The sequence below is a fragment of the Alligator sinensis genome, unplaced genomic scaffold (assembly GCF_000455745.1).
Source record: "Alligator sinensis unplaced genomic scaffold, ASM45574v1 scaffold647_2, whole genome shotgun sequence".
NCBI lineage: Eukaryota > Metazoa > Chordata > Crocodylia > Alligatoridae > Alligator > Alligator sinensis.
The window spans coordinates 3,031,995-3,049,464 of record NW_005841832.1 but is presented as its reverse complement, the minus strand read 5'-3'; the positions used below and the strand labels follow the sequence as shown (position 1 = coordinate 3,049,464).

The following is a 17,470-nucleotide window of genomic DNA, read 5'->3' as shown; positions in this document are numbered from 1 at the left end:
GGGGAGGGGGAAGGAAGAGAGATGCCACATGAAGAGGGTTAAGGGGCTCCATGCCTGGGTTCCCCCTCCCCCACAGCAGCTCCCCCAATCCCTGAAGATCACCCTGTGCCTACAGGGCCTTTCAACAAGCCCTGGGACTGGTTAACCTCTCACTGGACAATGCATCCCATTGGGGCTGAAAGGGATATATTTCCCAGTGGAGAAGGAGGCTGGTCCAAACACCCTGGAGAGAGGAGATGGGAGTCAGGTAAGTAATGGGGTCACTCCTGGAACGGTGTGGACAAGGCTGGGGTGTTGAGGTCTCATGCAAATTGGGGGGCGAGGGGGAGGTTAATTTGGAGGGAGCAGCTCCAGTCCTACTCCCATAACCTGCCCTAATTAAATCCCCCAGCTTGGCCTCTCCCTTGCCCAGCTCCCAGCCTGCTGCCTCCCAGTACTTCAACTTCTCACCCCACTGCCCCCCCCACCTGGTTTAGATTCATCCCCTCCAGAACTCACCTGACCCAGCTCCTCCTACTAGTCATCCCCTTCACCACCCCCAAACCCTAGCCCACCCTGCCCTCCTGGTACAGACCCGGCCCAGGTACTTCCAGTCGAGCAAGTCGGAGAGGCGCTCGGTGCGGTTGCGCTGGATGATGCGCTGGCGTCGGCTCTGCTGGCAGAAGCTGTACAGGAAGGAGGTCAGCTGGGTGCATGAGTCATCCAGTGAGCGGAACCGCCGATCCAGGATATAGATCCCTGTGGGAGGTGCAGTGTCACAGCCTGGCCTGGGGAACCAAGTGTCTGCCTGCCCCCTCTTCCCCACCAGAGCCCAGCCAAGGGACCCCAGGCACTCAGCCCAGCCCAGGCAGCTGCACCCGTCAGGTGAAGAACCAAAGCATGAATCAACTGTCAGGTCTCTCACCAGCCCACCCTTTCCCTGACCAGCCTGGGAAAGGACCCCAGGCATCCTGTCTTCCAGCCTCCCCAGTGTCCAGGCCAAGGAGAGAATTCAGAGGCACCCCAGTCCCCAGCATCCAGACAGACCCAAGTGTCCTGGCTCCCAGCTCCCCCCTGTTCTGACCGAACAGACCCCAACCCCCTCCCAGAGCCAGGATAGAACCCAGGTGTCCTGGCTCCCTGCCCCTTCCTGATTCTAACCCACCAGAGCCTGCTCCCCTCCCAGAGTTGGGAAAGGACCCAGGTGTCTGGGCCCCCCCCACTTCTCACCATATGCAGAGGGGTCTGCAATGTGCTCTTCCATGAAGCAGCCAAATCCTGAGAGGTTGGTGGAGATACTGGGGATCCCCATGACAGTACACTCAGCTGTGGGGAGGAGAAAAGGGGGCAGGTGAATCCTAGAGCCATGGGGCAAGCAGGGCCCTCCAGAGGTTACATCTAGCCCAACTCCCGTGCTTGAGGCAAGATAAGCCCCATCCAAATCCTGGTCCAATCTATTCCTAATACTATACTACCTCACACCCCTGTCGCACAGCTACAAGGCCACTGCCCAAGGATGCCAAGAGCCCTTGAACCTGCCCCAGGATGCAGGGGGATGAGAGCTGGCAATGCCTATTCACTGCCAGGCTGTTACACACACTGGAGAGACCCAAAAAGGAGGGCCCTACACCTGCTACAGAGGAAGGCAACCCCCACCGCCCAAGTCCATAATGATCTGAACGTGGGGTAAAATGACTTCCTGACTTCAAATGTAGCATCAGTCTGACTCCGAGAAGGGGGGCAGGACCCTCTAGCTCAGAGCCTCTGGCTTGAAGTCCCAGCAGGAGAATTGGCACAGCCCAGTCTCAATCCCCAGCCTAAGCTGCAGTCAATACCCAATGCCTCAGAGAGGCTTAAAAACACCCTGACACCTATAGCAACAGGAGGAGGTATAATTCCTTCCTGGCCTCACATAGCTACCAGCAAAGTCAAGAAGCATGGGGGAACACAGGCACCTGCACTCTGCTCTGCACACTGGGGACACCAGTGGGCTGAGCTGTGGTACGGTGGTACTGAGCTGTGATACACATTAGGACCCCCCTACTCTGTGTCATCCTTCCCCCCTCCACAAAATTAATCCCAGATCTTTTCCTCTTCTGCTGTAACTAGGCAGGCTGTGGTTCCTCACTTCATTCTCCTGGCTGCTCCAATAGTCACCTGCTCTGAGCTGCTGCAGAGATCCTGAGACTCTGGTGGGGGGAGGGCATATCTGGCCCCCAAACTCCCCTCCTACCATGCCACAGCTCAGCCCACTAATGTGTGGCCCATGGAAACATGCCTGCTGTGGGACAGGGGCTGGACATGCAAGGACCCCTCACCTGCCATGGAAATGCAGGCCCTTCTGGACTGAATCAAAGAAGCAGTGAACAGGGGAATGGAAACCCAGGAGTCTGGTGTTCCCAGCCCACACTACCTCCCAGAGCTGGGAAAGAACGCAGGTGCCCAGGCCCCCCTTGCTCCCAACTCACCAGCCCCCACTGCCTCCTAGAGCTGGGATAGAACCCAGGTGTCCTGTTTCACAGCCCCCCCGCCCAACCACTCCAGAATCCACTCCCCTCCAAGAACCAGGAGAGAATCCAGGTGTCTGGACTCTCAGCTCTCCCTATTCTAGCCCACCAGACCCCACTCCTCTCCCACAGCTGGGATAGAACCCAGGAGTCCTGGCTACCAGCCTCCCCTGCTCTACCCCACCTGATCCTCCCATATTCCCCATACAAGGCATCCAGGGAACCCCTACCTGGTGTGTATCCCCAGGGCTCATAGTAGGAGGGGAAGACACCTAAGTGACACCCACGGACAAACTCTTCATAGTCCACAGGTAGCAGAGGACTGGTGGAGGAGAGGAACTCAGGGTGGAAGATGACCTGGGGCATAGAGGGGTGGGGGGTTACCTCAAAACACCACAGGACCCTCTCCCCCACAACAGGCTTCCCTCACCCCCTGAGGCCTCTCCCCTCCCCTGCCTGCTCACCTTGACACGGTCGGCACTGCTGTTGAAGAGCCCAATGCGCCGGATCGTGTTCAGGATGGGGTCCGTGGAGTCGTCCAGCATATTGTGAGTGCATATGGGGGGGAAGGAGTGACGCTGCAAGGAGGGGATGGACAGACAGGGGTCAGCCCTCAAGAGGTCCACCTTGAAAGGAGTGAACCCAGGCATCCTGGCTCCAACCCACCAGCCCTCACTCCCCTCCCGGAGCTGGGAGAACCCAGGTTCTAGCCCTCCCACCCTTCCCTCCACCAGGCCCCACTCTCCTCACAGACCTGGGGGTAGAAGCCAGGTGTCCTGGCTCCCAGCCCCGAGCCTGCTCTAACCAACAGTTCCCACTTTGCTTCCAGAAATAAGATGAACCCAGGCAACTTGGCTCCCAGCACCCCCTGCTCCAGCCCACCAGACCTCACCCCCACCCCAGAGCTAGAATAAAACCCAGGAGTCCTGGCTCCCTGCATCCCCTGCTCCAACCCACCAGCCCCCACCCCTCTCAGACCAGGGACAGACTCCAGACATCCTAACTCCCACTACCCCATGCTCTAACAACCAGCCCCTACCTCCCCTCCTGGGATTGAGAAAGAACCCAGGCATCTGCGTACCTGTGTGGCAAAAATGGCCCTTTTCATCATAGTGAAATCCTCCTTGTCCAGCATCTTGTTCATGTCTGGGAGGTTCCCTCTGTGGGCAGGAGGGATTGTTTTGTTTTGTTTTTGTTTTTTTTTGGTGGGGGGGGCATGGAAAGGAGGCAGTGTGGGGGCAAGGACAGAGCCTCAGTCTGGATCCCCTCCCCTCCCCCCCAGGGACCCTACAGTGCCTGCCCTGTCCAACCTGAGCCCCGAAACCCTTCCCCTCTCCCCCACAATCCCTGCCTCTTCATTAGATCCCCCATTAAGCCCCTTCCCTGCTAGAGAGGACAGCAACAGGCTGGCACCATCCCCCTCTGCACTCCACTGCTCTAAACTGGGGGAGCACTTACACTAAGAGAGACTCATAGAGCTTCTTCCCAAATTTCTCCTTCACAGCGTTTGCTGTGTCCCTGCAGAAAGAGAAGGAGAAGCAGAAAGAAGAAGAAAGAAGAGAGAGAGGGTGGTCACTTCGGGGAAGACAGAGGTGCCTGGGGTCCATCCTAGCTCCATCAGGGGAATGGGCTATACCCCACTGCACCTGGGGAGGGTGGGAGTCCAGACCTCTGGGTTCTTCCTTTGACTCTGGAAATGGCACAAAGTCCAGCAAACCACTAAACTGGGAAAGGGCAGGAGCATGGAAGCCTGCGTTCAACCCCTGGCTGTAGGAGAGTTCTGGAGTCTAATGAATCAAAGACAGAGGAGGATGGGTGTCCAGGTGCCTGGATTCTACCCCTGGATGTGGGAGGGTTGTGAAGTCCAGGGAGTCAGAACTGGGGAAGTGTGGGAACCTGAACACCTGGGTTCCACCCCTGCCTCTGGGCAACCTGGTGGCAGCCTATCAGTACATAAGGGGTGTGCATCAGGAACTGGGAGAACATCTGTTCACCAGGGCACCCCAAGAGAAGACAAGGTCCAATGGTCACAAACTCCTGGAAGACTATTTTAGGCTGGATATAAGGAAAAACTTCTTTACGAGTCCCCAGGGCCTGGAATAGACTTCCTCCAAAGGTGGTGCAAGCACCTACTCTGGACACTTTCAAGAAACACTTGGACGCCTACCTCGCTGGGATCATTCGACCCCAGCTGACTTCCTGCCCCTTGGGCAGGGGGCTGGACCCAATCTTGCGAGGTCCCTTCCAGCCTTAATGTCTATGAAATCTATGAAATAAGGTTGTGGAGTCTAGGGATTTAAAGCCAAGGGAAGGATGGGAGCCCGAACACCTGAGTCCTGGGAAGGTATGGGCTGGGCTGGGTGAAGGTAGTGGAATGCTCACCAGAGCTGCTTGCGCACAGCCTGCCCCTTGAGGGTCTCCACATTGAAATTGTTGGTCCGCGCTGGCATGATAAAGAAGGCCACCACTGTGCTCTCGCTGCCATTCACCTGTGCAGAGCACCAGAGCAGTGGTCAGGAGGGACAAAGCTTCTACAACAGTGCAGTGGGGGGCACCCCCCAGCAAGAGAAAGGGGGGGCTCCTAACAGCTGAGCCCCCCCCATTCACCCCCAAAGGACCTGACACCCTACACCACCTTTAGCGGACCCCAAAGCAATGCCAGGGAAGAGTCCCGTACTTCCAGTCCAAACACCCCAGTAAGACCCCCCCAGAACACAGACATCTGGCAACACAAGGGATCCCCTCCCCCTAAATCAGCCTGACTTAAGGGGACACCCTGCCCCTGCTCACAGTCTGCCCCTACCCCAGACTCACCCGCAGCAGGTAGTTGAGGCGGGCCAAAGCCTCCAGGAAGATGTCAGCCCCCTTGTTGGAGAACTCATAGCGCCCAGCAATGAAGAAGAAGAGGGTTTTATCAAGGTTGAAGTCCAAGTGTCTACAAGGTGGGGGGGGGGAAGGGGGCATGAGGAACTTGTTATAGACAGCTGGCCAGCATGCTCCACCCCAGATATGGCTGCATCAGCGCTGAGCAAGGCATCTCTATATAGTAACTGCCCCACCCAGAGGCAGCTGCCTCTCTCTCCCCACATCTCCCAGTGATCCCAGTGGCAGGTGACTGGGCATGGGACTCAGTCTGCACCCCATGATTTCTCTAGGTACTCCACCCTGGGTTAAGAGAGCTGGTGTCTTTCCATTACCAACCCATAGGGGCGCCAGAGGGGGACTCCAGCACAAAAGAAAGGGGGTGGGCCCTGGTGGGTACGAGCCAGGACGCCTGGGTTCTCTTCCAGCTCTAAGGGGAGTTGGGCTGGGGGTTGGAGTAGTGGGGGGCTGGGAACTAGGACAGCTGGCTTCCACTGTGTTTGAGTGGGTTCCGAGGGGGTGGGGGATGGGAATGGGAATCTATGACTCACCCATAGAAATGCCCCCGGACAAACTCCTGGATGCGGGCTTTGCTCTGGGCGTGCAAGTTCTGGAACTCGTGCATGGCTGAGAATTTCTTCACGTTTAAGCCATTGGGGGTCACCAGGTCTGGGGAAGTGGGGGGAGAAGACAAGGCAGAAGCGAGGTGAAGGTCAGGATCACTTCGCATGGATAGGATCTGCCCATCCTTTCCCTTCCTGTTCCATGTCATGTTCCTGTTCATTATTGTTCCTATTCATTATTCATATATATTCCATGTCCATGCCTGTTCGTTCCTGTTCATTATTGAGGCCAATATGAACATGGGCCAACAGTGTGGGGATGCGGTCAGGAAGGCCAACCATACCTTGTCATGCATCCACAGATGCATCTCAAGCAGGTCCAAGGAAGTGATCCTCCCCCTCTATGCGACACTGGTTAGGCCACAGTTGGAGTACTGCATCCAGTTCTGGGAGCCACATTTCAGGAGGGATGTGGACAACATGGAGAGGGTCCAGAGGAGGGCCACCCACATGATCAGGGGTCAACAGGGTAGGCCCTACGAGGAGAGGCTAAGGGACCTGAACCTGTTCAGCCTCCACAAAAGAAGGCTGAGGGGGGATCTAGTGGCTGTTTACAAACTAGTCAGGGGGGAACCAGCAGGTACTGGGGAAGTCCCTGTTCCCCCGAGCACTCCCAGGAGTGACAAGAAATAACGGTCACAAGCTAGCAGAAGGTAGATTCAGACTAGATATCAGGAGGCACTACTTCACTGTCAGGGCAGCTAGGATCTGGAACCAACTTCCAAGAGAAGTGGTGCTGGCTCCTACCCTGGGAGTCTTTAAAAGGAGGCTGGATGAATACCTGGCCGGGGTCATTTGACCCCAGTACTCTTTCCTGTCAGACTTAATGATCTGCTCAGGTCCCTTCCAGCCCTACCAGCTATGAAACTATGTCCCCAGGTAGATCATCTCTTTAAACTAGGTTTGCCGGGGGATGAAGACCAAAGCCCTGAGGTAAGTGGGGAAGCAGGAGACCTGGAGGAAGAGCGAGCAGGAGGGGGCAATAGGGAAGGTGCTCTCATACATCCTGAGAAATCAGGGTGATCAACTAGTTACCTCAGGTGCCTGTACAGGAATGCATGGAGCCTGGGAAACGAGGAGGAAGAATTGGAAGTCCTTGCACAGCCACAGCACTATGACATCATTGGAATAACAGAGACTCGGTGGGATAGCTCGCATGACTGCAGCATGGGTATAAACTGTTCAGGAAGGACAGGCAGGGGAGAAAAGGCGGAGGAGTTGCACTTTATGTAAAATAGCCATATGATTGCTCAGAGCTCCAGTATGAAGCTGGAGACAGGCCTATCTGAAGTCTCTGGGTTAGGGTCAGAGGAGAGAGCAACAAGGGTGATGTTGTGGTGGGTGTCTGCTATAGACCACCAGACCAGGAAGAAGTGGTGGATGAGGCTTTCTTCAAACAACTAGCAGTAGTTTTCCTTAATTTTCAAGAAGGGGAGGAAGGAGGATCCAAGTAATTATAGGGCAGTTAGTCTCACCTCTATCCTTAGAAAAGTCTTTGAAAAAATTATTAAGGATCATATTTGTGTGAGTCCAGTGGGAAAAATAATGCAGCAGGGCAACCAGCATGGATTCGTAGCAGGTAGATCATGCCTGACTAATCTGGTTTCTTTTTTATGACCAGGTCACAAAACGCTTAGACACAGGAGTAGAGGTGGATGTCGTTTTCTTAGATTTTAGGAAGACCTTCAATACCATATCTCATCCCATTCTCATAAATAAATAAAGATGCTGTGACTTAGACGATTACACAGTCTGCTGGGTGGCAAATTGACTTGGGGGGGTCACACCCACAGGGTGGTGTTGGACAGATCAGTATTAACCTGGAAGGATAAGGACAGTGGGGTCCTGCAGGGCTTGGTTCTTGGACCTGTGCTCTTCAATGTCTTCATCAGTGACTTGGATGTGGGCATGTAGTGTACTCTGTCCAAGTTTGTGGATGATACTAAATTGTGGGGTGAAGTGAATACACCGGAGGGTAGGGAATGATTGCAGGCAGACCTGGACAGATTGGAAAAGTAGGCAGAACACAATAGGATGCAGTTCAACAAGGACAAATGCAGAGTGCTACACCTAGGGCGTAAAAATATCCAGCACACCTGGACTGAAGCGAAAAGGGATTTTGGAGTCAGTGGGCTCCAAGATGAACATGAGTTGTCAGTGTGATGAAATCATCAGCAAAGCTAACCGTACTTTATCATGCATCAAATAGGACCAAGGAGGTGATACTTCCCCTCTATGCAGCATTGGTCAGACTGCTGTTGGAGTACTGGGTCCAGTTCTGGGCGCCGTACTTTAAGAAGGATGTGGATAACCTTGAGAAGGTCCAGAGGAGAGCCACTTGTATGGTTAAGGGTATTCAGACCAAGCCCTATGAGGAGAGACTAAGGGACCTGGATCTCTTCAGCCTCCACAAGAGAAGGCTGAGAGGTGATCTTGTGGCTGCCTACAAATTCATTAGGGGGGTGCAGCAAGGAACTGGAGATGCTCTGTTTACCAGGGTGCCCCTCTTGGGGTAACAAGGAACAATGGTTACAAACTGACAGAGAGCAGATTTAGTCTGGACATGAGGAAGAATATCTTCACAGTAAGGGTGGGCAGAATTTGGAATGGGCTTCCAAGGGAGGTGGTACTCTCCCCTACCTTGGGCAGTCTTTAAGAGAAGTCTGGATAGGCATCTGCCTGGGGTCATCTGACTCTTTCCTGCCCAGGGCAGAGGGTCAGACTTGATGATCTGTTGAGGTCCCTTCTGACCCAAGCATCTATGAATCTAAGTTTCCAGATCACAGGTCCTGTTTCTCATGGGAGACTACAATGACGCTGATATCTGCTGGGAGGGCAATACAGTAGCGTGCAGGCAATCTAAGAAGTTTTTGGATAGTACTGGAGACAACTTCCTGGTGCAAGTGCTGGAGCAGCTAACTAGGAGCCATGCTCTTCTTGACCTGCTGCTCACAGACAGGGAAGAATTGGTGGGGAATGTAGTAGTGGATAGCAACTTGGGCAGCAGTGACCACGAGATGATTGTGTTCAGAATCCTGAGGAAAGGAAGGGTAGAGAACAGCAGAGTAAGGACCCTAGACTTCAGAAAAGCAGACTTCGACTTGCTCAGGGAACTGATGGGCAGGATCCCCTAGGAAGCCAGTCTGAAGGGAAAAGGAGTCCAGAACAGCTGGCTGTCCATTAAAGAAACCTTACTGAGAGTGCAGGAACAAACCATCCTGAGTTGCAGGAAGACTAGCAAGTAAAGCAGAAGACCAGCTTGGCTTAGCAGGGAACTGTTCAGTAAACTAAATCACAAAAACAAAGCTTATAAGACGTGAAAACTTAGACAAAAGACTAGGAAAGAATATAAGAGCATTGCTCAAGCATGCCTGGATAAAGTCAGGAAGGCCAAAGCGCAATTGGAGTTGCAGCTAGCAAAGGACACGAAGGGTAACAAGAAGGGTTTCTACAAGTATGTCATAGCAAGAGGAAGATCAGAAGTATGGGTCATTTACTGAATGGGGGAGGCAACCTAGTAACAGAGGATGCAGAAAAGGCTCAATGCCTTTAAAACCTGTCTTTAAAAGGCAAGATCCACTCCCAGACCATTGCACTAGGCAGCACAGTTTGGGGAGAAGGTGAGCAGCCCTCAGTGATGAAAGAACAGGTTAGGGACTACCTAGTAAAGCTGTACGTGTACAAGTCCATGGGGCCGGATGGGATGCACCTGAGGGTACTGAGGGAGTTTGGCTGCTGTGATTGCAGAGCCCCTGGCCATCATCTTTGAAAACTCATGGCAACCAGGAGAGGTCCCGGATGACTGGAAAAGAGCAAACATATTGCCCATAGTTAAAAAAGGGAAGGAGGAGGATCCAGAGAACTACAAGCCTCACCTCAGTCCTTGGAAAAATCATGGAGCGGGTCCTCAAGGAATCCATTTCTAAGCACTTGGAGGAGAAAAAGGTGATTAGGAACAGTCAGCATGGATTCACCAAGGGCAAATCATGTCTGACCAACTTGATTGCCTTCTATGATGAGGTGACTGGTTCTATGGATGTGGGGAGACCAATGTGGTATACCTTGAATTTAGCAAGGCTTTTGATACGATCTCCCACAACATTCTCACAGGCAAGCTAAGGAAGTATGGACTCGATGAATGGAGTGCAAGGTGGATAGAAAACTGGCTGGAACTTCAGGCTCAGAGAGTAGTAATCAGTGGCTCGGTATCTAGTCGGCAGCTGGTATCAAGTGGAGTGCCCCAGAGGTTGGTCCTGGGGCCGGTTTTGTTCAATGTCTTTATCTATGACCTGGAAGATGGCATAGAGTGCATCCTCAGCAAGTCTGCATATGACACCAAGCTAAGAGAGTAGTAGATATGCTGGAGGGTAGGGCTAGGATTCAGAGTGACTTAGAGAAACTGGGGGATTGGGCCATAAGAAATCTCATGAGGTTTCACAAGGACAAGTGTGAAGTCCTGCTCTTAGGACGGAACAGTCCCATGCACCAGTACAAGCTGGGGGCTGACTGACTGGACAGCAGCTCTGCAGAAAAGGACGTGATGGTTACAATGGACAATAAGTTGAATATGAGACAGCAGTGTGACCTTGTTGCTAAGAAGGCTAACGGCATACTGGGCTGCATTGGTGGGTGTTTCGCCAGTAGGTCAAGGGAAGTGATTATTCATCTTTATTCAGCACTGGTGAGGCCACATCTGGAGCACTGTGTTCAGTTTTGGGCCCCCCCACTACAGAAAGGATGTGGACAAATTGGAGAGAGTTTAGTGGAGGGCAACAAAAATGGTGAGGGGGCTGGGGGACATGACTTATGAGGAAAAACTGAGGGAACTAGTCTTATTTAGTCTAGAAAAGAGAAAACTGAGAGGGGATTTAATAGCAGTCGTCAACTACCTGAAGGGGGGTTCAAAAGAGGATGGAGCTGGACTGTTCTCAGCAGTGGCAGATAAGAGAACAAGGAGCAACTGTCTCAAGTTGCAGCAAAGGAAGTTTAGGTTAGCTATTAGGAAGAATTTTCTCACTAGGAGAGTAGTAAAACACTGGAACAGGTTACCCAGAGAGGTGGTGGATGCTCAAACCTTGGAGGTTTTCAAAACCTGAGTAGACAAAGCTTTGGCTGGGATGATCTAGTTGGGGATGGTCCTGCCTTGAGCAGGGGGTTGGACTAGATGAACTCCTGAGGTCCCTTCCAACCCTGACTTTCTATGATTCTATGAGGCTGCTTAGTAACTCTTGGTCCCACCCCAGAAGTGTCTGCATCTCAATTCTGCCTGAGGGGTCCTTGTATAAACAGCCCCTTAATGTGCTTTACTCCAGAGGTTGCTGCATCCCAGCACTGGGGAAGTGGTTCCAGCAAACAGACTCGCCCCAGTCCCAGTGCCCTGCAAACCTGGTTTCCTCTTGAGCAGGTGCTCAGCTTCCACAGCTGTGATCTGGGACACGGTGGTGAAGACATGGGTACAGTGGATGGCAGCACGCTCCATACAATAGCGGTGGTAAATCTGCCGGTCACCAGCCTCTTTGTCCACGTTAAACTGAGTGGAGAGGGCAGGGAAAAAAAGAACCAAGCAGGTAGGTTATTAGGATCCAAGAGAGATGTCAGGATGCCTGGGTTCTATCCCAACTCTGGGAGGGAAATGGTGAGTTAGAGCAGCGGGGGCTGAGAGCCAGGACACCTGGGTTCTATCCCAGCTGTGGGAAGACAATGGGGTTTGGTGAGTTACAAGCAGGGGGGCCTGGCAGCCAGGACGCCTGGGTTCCAAGCTACCATCCCAGCCAGAGCAAGGCTAGACGGTACATGATTTAGCTACCTGAAAAGCCACAGCCCTCCCTGCAAGTGCTCTGGACTCTTGCCCATCTGCTGCTAGTGATGCCTTAGTTCAGTGATTCCCAACCTTTTTTTTTCGCACCCTGCTGCTGGGAGCAAAGTTCAGCAGTGGTGGCATGGGGTCAGGGGAGTTCCCAGCACACAGCATGGCTCGTCTTTTCTGTGCGGGGCCGCCAGCATCGCCCCCGCGACACTCATTTGGCCCGTGATCTGGGGTTGGGAACCACTGTCCTAGTCCTTACCCATCAGCCTCTGGGACCCCTTGTGCCCAGACTCCCCTAGCCCCTTCCCATCACCCCTGAAGCTCCTGCCAAGCACCCCCAGCCCCTCCCCAATCCTGGTGCTCACAGTCTGCAGGTTGTTGTAAAAGTCCACACTGCCAGCACAGAGGTAGCGGCCCAGCAGTGTGGCGTGGGTGGTGAAGATGGTGGCCACAGGCAGCTTGCGGATGCGGCACAGGAAGAGCCCGACTCCGGACAGCCACTCGTGGAAGTGCCCGATGATAAATGGCTTCTCCTCACACTGAGCTGTGAACTGCAGGGTGGGGGGAAGGGGGGAGGGGAAGAAAGCAGTCAGGACACCTGGGTTTCATCCCTGCTTTGGGTGGGGAGTGGGACCTAGTAGGGTAGAGCAAAAGGGCCTGGAAACCAGGATGCTGAGGTTCTCTCCCTGTTCTGGGGGAAGGGAGCGTGGTCTAGTGGGCGAGTGTGTCCGACAGCCTGATGCCTGGGTTCCATTTCTGGCAGCCCAGGAGACCAGCAGCTCGGCCTACTGTCCAAGGGCTTAGTGGTAAACTCAGGACAGTGGGGCAATCTTCCAAAGATCCTTCCTAGAAAACTGAAGTTAGGGGGAAGGGCAGGAAAGGGGGGACACTTCCAGCCTCCTGACTGCTGCTTGTTACCCACCCACTTACACGCCAGACCCCAGCCTGTGTTACATCCCTGCCTACTCTTTAAGGCTGCTCCCCACACCTCCGACAGCACAGAGACCTGATATCTGCAGGGGGCGGGGAGCAAAGGAGAATGGCACCCCCTCTTTGATTACTGGTCCAGACAAAGTTTAAAACCAACTGCCTAGCAGTAGCGGCAGCCTTTCTAGTCAAATAGTGCTGAGGAAGTCAACTGACTTCATGGCTTGTTATAATCTACTTGATCTCTTCCACAGGTGTTAACAACCCTCTCTCCTTTTTAATGGTCTTTCATGGTTCTCCTAATCAAGCTAGGCTTTCTTCTGCAATTCTGCTGTCCACTCCTGGTAACATAGCTCCTACATCACAGCCCAGCAGACTGTTTTTAACTCTAGCTAGAAACAGTCAGTCAGCTGCAGTAGCGTTAATCCAACTGAAGTTTAGCTCAGGTGGCAGAAATAGGTGAAGCCTTGGAGGTCCGATCAAGACGCTCAAGAAGGCTAGACTTTTTTTGTGCATCTGAAAGAGATGTACATTCAATTCTAGTAGCTACGGGACTAATGAAATGGCACCTTTTGAATATTTTGGTCTAGCTTGTTGGGTTTTTTTAATACATTATATATGATATAGCTAATGAATGCTCTATTCAGTCTATTGAGGTTTACATTTTTTCTGGATTCTATCTTAAACACAATACCACAGCCCTAGGTCCCCCTAGTGTACTAGTATAGCTTCTTGGTTCTTTTTAACTGGAGCAAAAGATATGTTGTGTTATATATGAGGATGCCCTACAATATCTGTACTCCTGTTTTCAAAATCCTGGCTCAGCCCATACCTGATACCCCCACTTTCCCAACTTCTCAGGCAGAACTGAGCCTCCACCTACAATGAAGTTCCTCTTCTTACTGCCCCCCTCCTCTGGCAGTCACAGCCCCAGGCAATAAGAAAGCCCTGCCTAGCAGAATGCCCACATGGGGAGGGGAACTAAAAGACCCTCCCCTTGAGGTACACAACTAGCCTGAGCCACAATGCAACTTCCCCCTTGGCATGGGTGACGGCATCTGGCCCTGATGAGGGCTCCTCCCCCCATGGACTCTGTCCCCCCTTCACTCACTGTGTGGGGTGCCCCCTCTGCAGAGTGGCCCCATCTCTTCAGATTCCTCACCCCCTTCCTGAAAGGTCCCCTGGCTGAGGTGCTACATCCATAGCCCCTCATCCTGTGGGTCACTCATCCTATGGGGTCCCGGCTCCCCCCTCCCCAGGTCCCCACCTCTTTGCCCTGTGGGGCATCCTCACTCCCCACAGTTCATGTGCTCCCACTCCCCACCGTACCTCCCCCAGGAACCAGGCGGTGAGGAAGCCGAAGAGGACAGCGTCGTTGGCCTCACGGTCGTACCAGGGCACCCCGATGGTGCAGCTGTCCCATAGCTCTGTCTTCCAGCGGTCCAGGCTCCAGGCCGTAGCTGTGATGTCCAGAAGCACCACGTAGGGGCCCCCCTCAATGAGCCAGCGCCCGAAGTACACCTGGGACAGGGCAGGCAGAGCACCCCTGAGCAGGGAACCCCCAAACAAGGCCCCATCCTCCACAGGGAACTCCCACCCCCCAGCCCCAGCTCACACCCCAGGGAGTAGGGAGAAAACGGGGGGGTGGGGGGAGGTTGCTCTCAATGTTATGGAGCATTATACATCTACCCTAATCAAAATGGGATCAGAGAAGAAAGCTGAGGTACTGTGGGTTAGGATACGTGGAGGTCGGGGGGAAAAGGACTTGGTGGTGGGGGTCTGCTACAGACCACCACTTCAAGAGGAAGAGCTAGACTTGGAATTCTTGAGGCAACGTACAGTCTAGGGACGTGGTTGTCACGGGGGACCTAAACTACCCTGACATCTGCAGGAGGAGCAGTCAGCCAAATCCAACCGTTCACGTAGGTGCTTAACTCATGTACAGGATCTTCACCTAATGCAGGAGGTATACAGTCCCACTAGGGGGAATGCCCTACTGGACTTGGTGTTGGCTACAGGGGATGACCTGGTAGGGGAGCTGCAGACTCATGGTCACCTTGGGGACACAGTCCACCATTCAACAGAATTCACCGTACAGCGCAGAGTGGGTAAGATAACTAGTAGGGGGGAAGTGCTTGACTTTAGGAAGGCTAACTTCAGTGTGCTCAGGAGTTTAGTCAATGATGCACTGCAGGATAGGAGTATTGGAGAGATGGGAGTCCAGGAAGGGTGGTCGTTCCTAAAGGAAGCGATCCTTCGGGTGCAATGGGAGATGATTCCATTGCGAGGGAAAGGGGGGAAAGGGGCCAAAAAACCTCCATGGCTAAACAGAAAAATCCAGGGAAGCTTAAGGGGACAAAAGAGGCATACAGGCAGTGGAAGCAGGAGAAAGCTACCAAGGAGGAGTATACCTACTTGGCCCGCACTCGCAGGGAGGCAGATAGGAAGGCCGACACAACTATAGGGCTGAGGCTGGCAACAGAAATTAAAGAAAACAAAAAGTCTCTTTTTAGGTATGTAGGGAGTAAAAGGAAGGCACAGGGCAGCATAGAACCCCTACTGAACAAGCAGGAGCAATTAGTGACAGAGGGGGGGGACAAGGCTAAGCTCTTCAATGTGTTTTTTTCCTCAGTGTTCCTGAACAAGGGTCATGACAAGTCTTCTAATGGCTTCTTAGATGGGCATCAGAGGGACAACATCCCACCAACTGTTGATGCTGACTTAATGCAGAGTCACTTGGATGGACTGGATGGGTTTAAGTCAGCAGGCCCGGATGAGCTGCATCCGAGGGTGTTGAAGGAACTGGCCAGTGTCCTAGAACCACTGGCAGGACTGTTTGAGCAATTGTGGTGCTTGGGTCAGGTCTTGGAGGACTGGAAAAGGGCCAATGTGGTCCCTATTTTCAAGAAGGGGAGGAAGGACGATTCAAGTAATTATAGGCCAGTTAGTCTCACCTCTATCGTTGGAGAAGTCTTTGAAAAAATTAAGGATCATATTTCTGTGAGTCTAACAGGAAAAATAATGCAGCAGAGCAACCAGCATGGATTCGTAGCAGGTAGATTGTGCCCGACTAATCTGGTTTCTTTTTATGACCAGGTGACAAAACGCTTAGACACAGGAGTAGAGGTGGATGTCATTTACTTGGATTTTAGGAAGGCCTTCAATACAATATCTCATCCCATTCTCATAAATAAATTAAGAGGCTGTGATTGTGACCTAGATGATTACACAGTCCGGTAGGTGGCAAATTGCCTTGGGGATCGCATGCAGAGAGTGGTGGTAGACAGGTCGGTATCGACCTGGAAGGATGTGGGCAGTGGGGTCCTGCAGGGCTTGGTCCTTGGACCTGTGCTCTTCAATGTCTTCATTAGTGACTTGGATGTGGCTGTGAAGTGCATTCTGTCCACGTTTGCAGACGATACTAATTTGTGGTGCGAAGTGAACACACCAGAGGTTAGGGAATGATTGCAGGCAGACCTGGAAGGTTGGAAAAGTGGGCAGAACATAGGATGCAGTTCAACAAGGACAAATGCAGAGTGCTGCACCTAGGGCGTAAAAATATCCAGCACACCTACTGGCTAGGAAATGACAGAAGCAGAAAGGGATCTCGGAGTTATAGTAGACTCCAAGATGAACATGAGTCATCAGTGTGATGAAATCACCAGCAAAGCTAACTGCACTTTATCATGCATCAGCAGATGCATGACAAATAGAACCAAAGAGGTGATAACTTCCCCAAAGAGGTGATAACTTCCCCTCTATGCAGCATTGGTCAGACCTCTGTTGGAGTACCACGTCCAGTTTTGGGCGCCATACTTTAAGAAGGATGTGGATAACTTCGAGAGAGTCCACAGGAGAGCCACTTGTATGGTATGAGGAGAGACTAAGGGACCTGGATCTCTTCAGCCTCCACAAGAGAAGGCTGAGAGGTGATCTTGTGGCTGCCTACAAATTCATTAGGGGGGTGCAGCAAGGAACCGGAGATGCTCTGTTCACCAGGGCGCCTCTTGGGGTAACAAGGAACAATGGTCACACACTAACAGAGAGCAGATTTAGGCTAGACATCAGGAAAAACTTCCTCATGGTAAGGGTGGCCATTATTTGGAATGGGCTTCCAAGGGAGGTGGTATTCTCCCCTACCTTGGGGGTCTTTAAGAGAAGGCTGGATAGGCATCTGGCTGGGGTCACCTGACCCTAGCACTCTTTAAAGATGGGATTACATATATGGTTTCCTGCCCAGGGCAGGGGGTTGGACTCAGTGATCTGTTGAGGTCCCTTCTGACCCTAGCATCTATGAATCCACATACAAGCTGGGGCACCCCCTCCCCTATACTGGAACCCCTCCAGCAGGAACTTGAACCTTCAGAGTGTGCCAAGGCCCCTTTCCACACCACAGCCCCCCTAAGCCATGAAGGAAGCCCTAGGGGTGTCCCCCCACTACATATACCCACCTCCCAGCAGGGACCTGCCTGTGAGCCCTCTTCCCTCATCTCCCCCAACAACTGCTGCTCCCCTACTTGGCCCAAGAGCAAAGCATGCTGGGAATAACTCCTAACAGGAGGGGCTTTGGCCCTCACACTCCTGGGCGGGGCTCTGGTGCCTCCCCACAGGAATCCCCCCTTTGGGGAAATGGAGGGGCAGATATGAAGGGGAGCCAACTGGGGTGCATAGATGATGAGGGGGAGACACCTCCTCCCCAACCAGCATGCAGAGCCCCCCTCACCAAAATGTCCCATCTTACCTCCATGTAGGACCCTGCCCCCCCC

At 53.0% G+C, this 17,470-nt stretch overlaps 2 protein-coding genes and 1 long non-coding RNA gene across 5 annotated transcripts in view; 2 read left to right on the top strand and 1 right to left on the bottom strand.

Annotated features, from left to right (window-relative positions):
- Positions 1–112: 112 nt before the first annotated feature.
- On the top strand, positions 113–7,919 carry LOC106721872. The gene is made up of 3 exons (XR_003092551.1): positions 113–247; positions 2,906–3,034; positions 7,593–7,919. It is a non-coding gene; the product is annotated as an uncharacterized LOC106721872 (long non-coding RNA).
- The window catches only part of GYS1 (glycogen synthase 1), a 23,388-nt gene continuing 6,108 nt past the window's right edge, over positions 191–17,470 (bottom strand). The window contains exons 2-13 of one of the 3 annotated variants that reach the window (XM_025196366.1): positions 14,034–14,225; positions 12,143–12,328; positions 11,357–11,501; positions 5,900–6,017; positions 5,301–5,421; positions 4,869–4,975; positions 3,945–4,004; positions 3,568–3,646; positions 2,951–3,064; positions 2,717–2,843; positions 1,210–1,305; positions 191–738 (exon numbers count right to left, since the gene is read on the bottom strand). In XM_025196366.1, the coding sequence (XP_025052151.1) occupies positions 530–738; positions 1,210–1,305; positions 2,717–2,843; positions 2,951–3,064; positions 3,568–3,646; positions 3,945–4,004; positions 4,869–4,975; positions 5,301–5,421; positions 5,900–6,017; positions 11,357–11,501; positions 12,143–12,328; positions 14,034–14,225 (1,554 nt within the window). In that variant the 3' untranslated portion in view covers positions 191–529. The remainder of the gene's footprint in view (positions 739–1,209; positions 1,306–2,716; positions 2,844–2,950; positions 3,065–3,567; positions 3,647–3,944; positions 4,005–4,868; positions 4,976–5,300; positions 5,422–5,899; positions 6,018–11,356; positions 11,502–12,142; positions 12,329–14,033; positions 14,226–17,470) is intronic. The other 2 variants (XM_025196359.1, XM_025196350.1) reach the window with 2 other exon arrangements.
- Positions 15,394–17,470, top strand: part of RUVBL2 (RuvB like AAA ATPase 2) — a 16,392-nt gene continuing 14,315 nt past the window's right edge. The window contains exon 1 of the mRNA XM_025196391.1: positions 15,394–15,759. Coding sequence (XP_025052176.1) covers positions 15,429–15,759 — 331 coding nt within the window. The 5' untranslated portion in view covers positions 15,394–15,428. The remainder of the gene's footprint in view (positions 15,760–17,470) is intronic.